Source organism: Piliocolobus tephrosceles, chromosome 2, assembly GCF_002776525.5.
Source record: "Piliocolobus tephrosceles isolate RC106 chromosome 2, ASM277652v3, whole genome shotgun sequence".
Classification (NCBI taxonomy): Eukaryota; Metazoa; Chordata; class Mammalia; order Primates; family Cercopithecidae; genus Piliocolobus; species Piliocolobus tephrosceles.
The window spans coordinates 83252941-83261479 of record NC_045435.1 but is presented as its reverse complement, the minus strand read 5'-3'; the positions used below and the strand labels follow the sequence as shown (position 1 = coordinate 83261479).

The 8539-nt window shown below is 53.5% G+C and overlaps 1 protein-coding gene across 2 annotated transcripts in view; it reads left to right on the top strand.

Annotated features, from left to right (window-relative positions):
- Window positions 1-1251, top strand: part of PRKCD (protein kinase C delta) — a 32406-nt gene extending 31155 nt beyond the window's left edge. For both annotated transcript variants that reach the window (XM_023189529.1, XM_023189530.2), the window contains one exon: window positions 641-1251. In XM_023189529.1, the coding sequence (XP_023045297.1) occupies window positions 641-799 (159 nt within the window). In that variant the 3' untranslated portion in view covers window positions 800-1251. The remainder of the gene's footprint in view (window positions 1-640) is intronic.
- Window positions 1252-8539: the final 7288 nt, after the last annotated feature.

Here is an 8539-nt window from a genome sequence, read left to right as displayed (position 1 = left end):
CTGAAATGATTATACTTGCCAGTTCAGTTTGGCCAAAGGGCCACCAGCTTGCGGTCTCTCTGTGTGACTATCCCATCACATCCTTAGAAGCAGAGAATCAGCAAATTTCTCCTGTCAACAGCCTGATAGTATATATTTTGGACTTTTCAGGCTTGATGGTCTCAAAGCAGTCACAGACAGTACATCAACAAATGGGCATGATTGTGTATTACAAAAGCTTTATTTATGGAAAGTGAAATTTGAATTTCACCTAATTTTCATGTCACGAAATATTTTTCTTTTGTTTTTTTTTTTTCCAACCACTTAAAAATGCAAAAGCCATTCTTAGCTTGTGGGCCCCACAAAAACAGATGGTGAGTGAGATCTGACCTCCATGGGCTGTGATTTGGTGGCCCCTGAGCAGGAGGCTACCACCTCTCCTCACCCAGGCCCAGAGCTCCCTGGTCACTTTCCTCCTCCTGTTGGGGAAATGGCAGCCTCTTTCCTGTGGGGCTCCTTTTAGGCTGCTAGGGGAGGCTCCCTCTTCTGTTCTGGGTGAGGACAGCTCTGGCCTGGCCCAGCCCTGCAGGGACTCCAGCCTGGGGTGTCTAGAGGGCCATTCCCGACGTCCTGTTCGCTCACCCCTGCCCTCTGCTTGTAGAAGTCCCCCAGAGACTACAGCAACTTCGACCAGGAGTTCCTGAACGAGAAGGCACGCCTCTCCTACAGCGACAAGAACCTTATCGACTCCATGGACCAGTCTGCGTTTGCCGGCTTCTCCTTTGTGAACCCCAAATTCGAGCACCTCCTGGAAGACTGAGGTTCCTGGACAGAGCAGGCTAGCCCCGCCCTCCACCCACACCTGCCCGCTCCCCACGATAAGCACCAGAGGGACTGTGGTGACTTCTGCTGCTGGCCCCGCCCCTGCCCCCAGAGCGGCCTTGGCTCCCGTCTGGCCAGGCTCTCGTGGTACTTCCTCTGTGAACTGTGTGTGAATCTGCTTTTCCTCTGCCCTCGGAGGGAAATTGTAAATCCTGTGTTTCATTACTTGAATGTAGTTATCTATTGAAAATATATATTATATATATAGACATATATATATATATAATAGGCTGTATATATTGCTCAGTAGAGAAAAACCATGGGGGACTGGTGACATGTTGATCTTTTTCAAAAAAAATATATATACGACAAAAAAGAAAAGGAGCACAAGCTGTTTGAACCACCAGGTTCTTTTATTTGTGTGTCTAAATAAACACCAAATGGTACCAACCTGGTTGTCAGGACACATTTGTCCCAGGAAGCTGGTGGTGGCCACTCCCACTTTTGGCAGCACTGGCCCGGAAGCTAACTAACTGCTGGGCCTTCATGCAAATGTGTTTGTATTTATGGGTTTCCTCTGGCCCAGGACCCTGGGCCTAAAGCAGAAGACTTTTCCGGGTGGCTACAGGGAGCCCCAGATGTCTCTGTGGGGTGATGGGGCCAGCTGTAGCTGTCTCTGGAAGGGCAGAGAAGTAGAAGGCATAAGCAGAGGCTTTGAGGCTGGCCCCAGATGAGGGACGAGAGGAAGAAAATACAGCTCAGGCTTCAGGCATATCTGGATTTAAATCACAGAGTAGCCAAAGGATGTGGGCACGTCACTTGATCATTTTAAGCCTCAGTATTGGGTGGGCGTGGTGGCTCACACCGATAATCCTAGCCCTTTGGGAGGCTGAGGTGGGAGGATTGCCTGAGCCGAGGAGTTTGAGACCAACCTGGACAACATAGCGAGACCCTGTCTCTTAAAAAAAAAGGAAAAAAAGGCTCAGTTTCCTCTAAAATGGGGGCAAGGCAAGGAGACCATAGCTGTAACTCCTCATCTCATTACCATTTATCCCTGCCTTTGCCGCAGAGGAGTCTGTGTCTAAGTTCTAGAATCTATATCATAGCAGCTTTTGCCTACCTGGGGAAGGAGACACAGGCAGGGTGGGAGAGAAAGGTGGAAAAATGCCGAGTGACTGGGCCAAGGTTGACAGACGTGCTCCAGTGTGCCTGTCGTGCAGGTGAGGAATGGCTCCAGGAGACCAGGAGGCGCCGGCATCCCCCCGAGTGTGCACAGCTGGAGACAGTGAGTCTCCTCTGCCCTCCTCCCCACTGACTCCATGTCTACCCCCTCTCCTGGCTTTTCATTGCTTCCGCCTCCCTCACTACCTCTCCCTCTTTCTGTTCCCGCCCTGCTGTCTCGGGCACTGTCTCAGGCAGAGCCTGCTCTTCAGACCCTCTGGTCTAGCCCTGGCCCTCTGTCCCTAGAGGGGGGCGAGACACTCCTAGCACCAGATTGGCTGGCCCAGGCAGCCAAGCAGCTGACTTCCAGCAAGTTCATTTTTCTGGGCTTAGGTACAAGTTTCCACAACTGGAGAGGGCGGGATGGTATGGGGTTGGTGCTGGCTCAGGGAGGGGGCTGCAGGGATGGGGGCCAAACTCTCCCCAAAGAGACCAAATGTCCCCTTCTCCCCACCTCCTATCTTAGGAAAACTTCCTCTTGAATTCCTGCTCTGCCTTGGGCCAGCCTGGGTGTCCAGGACAGCAGGCAAAACCTCAGAAGTGCTTGTCCCGTGGGCTCACAGGTGGAGGAACTGGCAGCATGGCATGGGCTCTGTTCTGGGACACTGGGGCTGTAGGAGCCCAGAGGAGGTGCCTGGGGGCCCCCGTTCCCTGCCTCTGCCACAACACACACATTCCCCAAGAACCCCATGGAGCCATTCAGAGGGAGGTTAGAACAAAAACATGGTTGGTGTCTGAACTCAGAGCTTCCCAACATCCTCCTGAAGCACCAAAGTGGAGCCTTGCACCTCGAGCCCAGTTTTCTCCAGTGTGGAATGGGGGAATAGGTTGTTTATCAGCCAGAGGCAGTGGAGGGTGGTGGGAAGAACATGGTGCCTGGAATCAGAAGCCTGGGGTTTGAATTCCGCTCTGCCACCTACAGGACCAAGCACTCGAGGTCCTTCATGGGCCTCAGTTTCCTCATCTGTAAAACCAGACCATTAATCCCCTGCCTCATGGAACTGACTCTGGCGGGCCCTTGTAGGACTGTTGCTGATACTCAGTGGTGCCAGGCAGAGCCCAGGAAAGGACAGGGGCTGTGCCCGTGAGGTCCACCTCAAGCAGCCCAGGACAGGAAGCAGCTGCTAAGGACACTGCCAAACCGCCTGGGAGGCTACACCATTCCAGGCCGGTTCCCAGCCATTGGGTGGGTGCCAGGCCTGACCCAGCAGCCTCAGGAAATACCTCTTATGGCTGGGCCCTGAACCACACTTTCGCTGGGACCTGGGGACCCTGAAGCAGGCAGACTGCCCTCTGCCTCCCACCTGCCAAGTAGGTATTCGAGCAGCAGCCAGCCTGGTCCCCCTGTGCAAGGACCAAATAGAGCTGGGTGCCCCATCAGTGCTGGGCGGAGCGACATGGGTGCAGGAGGGCCTGGAGGCAGGAGCACGTGCTCGGCTACTAGACAGCCCTGGGTTCAAACTGTGCATGTCCCTGGTTGTGTGACCTCAGTAAATGACTTAACCTTCCAGCACCCTAACTTCCTCTACTGTAAAATGGGGATTGCCATGATGGCTGCCGTGGACTGTGACGATGTCTCTAAGTGCAGGGCATGAGCTCAGCATGCACTAGGTGCATAGGAAACAGCAGCCACTGTGACCCCATGCTCCGGTGGAATGAAACATGCTCAGGAAAGCAGGCCTGTCCACTGCACAATGCACTTCAAGTGCAAGCCCTCTAACTGGACTGCAGGTGGGCAGTTAAATGCACCCACCCATGACCCAGTGGTGCCTTTCAGGCAGAGCTACCTGGGAACTTCACCCAAGGGCCCCAGGAGGCTTGCCAGGAAGCCCACCACTGCATAGATTAATTGGGAAAAACTGGAAGCAAGCAGAAGGCCCAGCAGCTGGGGAACTGGTTGAATACTCTCCTGGGGTGGAAAGTGGTGCAGGGCCAAGTGATCGGCAAAAAGCCATTGAGAGAATCAAAGATGCAGCCAGATTCTACCCTGTGGTTCCATGGGCCAGCTGGTGAGGGCACCCAAAGTCTTAGGCACAGGGAAGGGCTGCAGAGATGAAGGACGGATGGAAGGATGGATGGATGGATGGATGGATGGATGGATGAATGAATGAATGAACGAGTGAGTGAATGAATGAATGAATGAATGGACTGCCCAGACCCCAGGTCCCTTTAAGGTAGTGGCTCTCAAATTCAGCATGTGCTGGTCCTGCGTCAAGTTCTAACCAGTGGGTCTCAGCCCTGGCTGTCACTGGAAGCCGATGCCAGGCTGCCCTGGTCTACTTACGCGGTGATCTGCGGAGGGCCCGGGCATCCGTACTTTGAAAGCTGCCCCTGCGGTCCCACCTGCTCCAAGATCCAGAGCCAGCTGGAGAATCTGCATTTTGCCCAGTTACCCTGGTGAAGCCAGAAAATGCTACTCTGAACAGGTTACACCCCGGAAGGCGAAGTCAACCGCCCGTACGGCCCAGCCGTGGCCCGCAGAGGCCCGAGTACCCCCTCCGCAACCCGCGCGCCGCCTGCGCGGAAGACCACGGGCGGAGGATTGGTGGCCAGGGAGCGACCGTGCGGTAAGCATGCGGCCCCAGCTGGACTACAGCGCCATCTGGCGGCCAGAAGGCTCGCGGGCGCTGCGGGCGCTGCGGGCGCTGCGGAGGCCGCAGATCCCAGCAGGGGAGGACTTCCGTGGAAGAGGGAGCACTAGCTTTCCCACTTCATGTCGCTACTCCCTGGGGAAATATTTCAACAAAGAGCTACTGGGGGACCATTTTGGAGAGGTTCAGAGATGTGGAGGTTACAGCTAGACAGCTCCCTGGTATTATTAGAATCTCCAGACGGCCCTACATTCAACCATTCCAACGTCACAGCCACATTCACCCATTTATTATTTATTAATTTATTTAGAGATAGGGTCTTGACCTGTCACCCAGGCTGGGGTGCAGTGGTGCCATCGCAGCTCACTGCAGCCTCGACCTCATGGGCTTGTCAAGCAATCCTCCCACCCTCAGCCTCCCGAGTAGCTAGGACCACAGGCATGTGCCACCCTGCCTGGCTAATTTTGTATTTTTGGTAGAGATGGGGTTTCACCAAGTTACCCAGACAGGTCTCAAATTCCTGAGCTCAAGCAATCCTCCCATCTCGACCTCCCAAAGTGATGGGATTACGGGCGTGAACCACCATGCCCGTGAGCTCACTGTGCACCTGCTTCTTCCTTGGCCTCCCTCCAAGCTGGATGGGATCTTCAGCTCCCTCCTGCACCCTGACTGTGCCCAGCACGTGACCCCGGACAACTACCCTGTGTGATGCCAGAGGCTGGGGAGCTGGTTGTGGTTTCCTGAGTCCTGACCATCCTCCCAGGCACTTTATCTCCTTAGGTTGGGGCAGAGGGAGATACATGAAGCTGAAAATATAAGACCCGGCAGCAAAGAAAGGGAATGGGGACAAAGAAAGGCCCCCAAAGGTGAGAGCCAGGTCTGAGGCAGCACAGCTCAGACCAGGCCAGATGTGTGAGGTTTGGGGCACTCCTTGGGTCTGGTCGTCAGATTGAATCAACCCTTCACAAAACCTCAGTGATTTAAGTCTTCAGAACTTGAATGCCAGTTCTGAAATCAGGCTTCTTAAGTGGGCCTTAGAAGTTTGATATGGTTTTGCTGTGTCCTCACCTAAATCTCATCCTGAACTGTAGTTCCCATAATCCCCAGGTAATCGTGGGAGAGACCCAGTGGGAGGTAATTGAATCATGGGGGTGGTTACCTCCAGGCTGTCCTCATGATAGTTAGTGAGTTCTCACGAGATTGGATGGTTTTATAAGGGGCTTCCCCCCCTCCCCCCGCCCTGCCCCACTTCACTCTGCACTTCTCCTTGCTGCTGCCACGTGAAGGACGTGTTTGCCTCACCTTCTGCCATGATTGTAAGTTTCCTGCGGCCTCCCCAGCCATGCAGAACTGTGAGTCAATTAAAACTCTTTCCTTTATCAATTATCCAGTCTCAGGTATGTCTTTATTTTATTTATTGTTTTGAGACTGAGTCTCACTCTCACCCAGGCTGGAGTGCAATGGCACAATCTTGGCTCACTGCAACCTCCACCTCCCAGGTTCAAGTGATTCTCCTGCCTCAGCCTCCGGAGTAGCTGGGATTACAGGCATCTGCGACCACACCCAGCTAATTTTTGTATTTTTGTAGAGATGGTGTTTCACCATGTGGCCAGGCTGGTCTTGAACTCCTGATCTCAGGTGATCCTCCTGCCTTGGCCTCCCAAAGTGCTGGGATTACAGGCATGAGCCATCGCGCCTGGCCTTATTTATTTATTTAGAAACAGAGTCTTGCTCTGTCGCCCAGGCTGGAGTGCAGTGATGCAATCTTGGCTCACTGCAACCTCTGCCTCCCAGGTTCAAGTGATTATCCTGCCTCAGCCTCCCAAGTAGCTAGGATTAGAGGCACCTGCCAGCACATCCGGCTAATTTTTGTAGTTTTAGTAGAGATGGGGTTTCACTATGTTGGCCAGGCTGGTCTCGAATTCCTGACCTCAGGTGATCTGCCCACCTCGGCCTCCCAAAGTGCTGGGATTACAGGCATGAGCCACTGAACCTGGCCGATACGTCTTTATTAGCAGTGTGAGAACAGACTAATACAAAGACCCCTACTTTCCTCTCTGTCCCTATCCTGAAATACGTAACTCTGAAGGCCCTGACATTTGCTGCTCAGCACACATTAGGTACTGGACAAAGCTCAGAGCTTTGGAGAAGGTACTTTTCCTTTTTCTTCTTAGGAGAGGGGAGTTTAGCTTTCTATCAATTTCACCTGGCATGGTGGACGCAGGCGCTGTGAGTGGGGTGGGCAGTGCTGTGCCCTGTTCCCAAATTTGTATATTCCTTCATGGAACAGGTGACTGCTGTGTGCCAGGACCTTGACAAGCATCACTCAACAGGCATGACTGTGCCTGGCACTCATGCCGTGTGACCTGAGAGCCCGTGTCAGAACACCCTGGGACAAGCACTGTGCTTGATGATTTTCCTGCATGGTTGCCTGCAGTTCACCCTCACAACAGCCCCGTGAGGAAACAGCCGGGACTCTCCCCTTTTACCGGTGAGCAAACCCAGGCTCTGAGAGGTTGAGGGATGTGGCCTACAGCTCTGGAATGGGGGCTCCTTCCATCTGTGAGTTGGTTCCCTTGTCATGTTTCTTGTAGAGACAACAGGACATTCTCCCATCTTTTCCTGGTCTGTCTTAGGGACTGTCAGAGAACACGAGGGCTCCCTACCCTGGTCCTGTCGTCAGAGGGTCCAATAAGAGAGAAGTAAGCCAGTGGCAGGCAGGGACAGCAGAGGGCAGAAATGATGGGCACGGGCAGGCTGACTTGGAGCTGGAAGGACCCTGGGAGATTACGGATCTCTAGTGGGAATTTCCATGGATTCACAGTGGGGAAGCTGAGGCTAGAGAGGAGAAGGGGCTGGGCCAGGGTTGCACAGAAAAGTAGTGGCAGGGATGAAGGGAGACCCTCAAAGAGGACAGCCAACTGCCTCCCCAACACGCCACCTCCTAGAGGGCAGAATCCTGGCTCAGTGTCCTTTCCACCCATTGCAAGCCCACAGTGAGCCCAGCACGTGGTGTGTGGCCAGTCAATGCTGAGGAATGAGCACAGGTGAGTGAGTGAATACTGAGTGTCCACTGAGCGCTCGCTCCACCCCAGCACAGCCTGCCTCTCACGCTCTCTTCCCCTCCCCTGCTCTGGTATGGGGAGGGACAAGGATAAGAAGTAGGTAAAGTTAGGAGTGGCCTCTAGTGTTGCCTGTGGCATTAACGGTGGCAGATGACCAAAACCCAGGGCCTTAGAGCTCATGTCCTCCAGCAGGTGGGTGGTGGAGGCCAGCTGGCCCAGCCGAGGGTGGGGACCCGGCTCAAGAGCAGGGCAGTGGCCAGACACGGTGGCTCATGCCTATAATCCCAGCACTGTGGGAGGCTGAGGTGGGTGGATCACTTGAGGTCAGGAGTTCTAGACCAGCCTGGCCAATATGGTGAAACCCCGTCTCCACTAAAAATACAACAAAATTAGCTGGGCATGGTGGCAGGCGCTTGTAATCCCAGCTCCTTGGGAGGCTGAGGCAGGAGAATCCCTTGAACCCAGGAGGCGGAGATTGCAGTGAGCCGAGATTGTGCCATTGCACTACAGCCTGGGCGACAGAGCAAGACTCTGTCTCAAAAAGGGCAGTGGCAGCAGGTCCCAGCCCATTAGGCAGCCCATTGCCATCAGTAGCATTGGCAAGGCCTCTCCAAGCCACTTTCTGGGTTGTAAATCATGAGTTGAGAAACAGTTAAGCCAATTAGACTCACTTTACATGAGTAATAAGTTAAAAATAATGTGCTTCACAAAATATTTGCATTGAATCAAAAATGGATTTTGTTACCTTAATTGTTCCCGAATGCCCTGTCTGGAAAAAAGGTATGTTTTGAAAAAAAAAGTCTTTAAACCCTAGCTCAGGTTTGTCAATTGCTTGATATCAGATGCCCCTGTTTATAATGG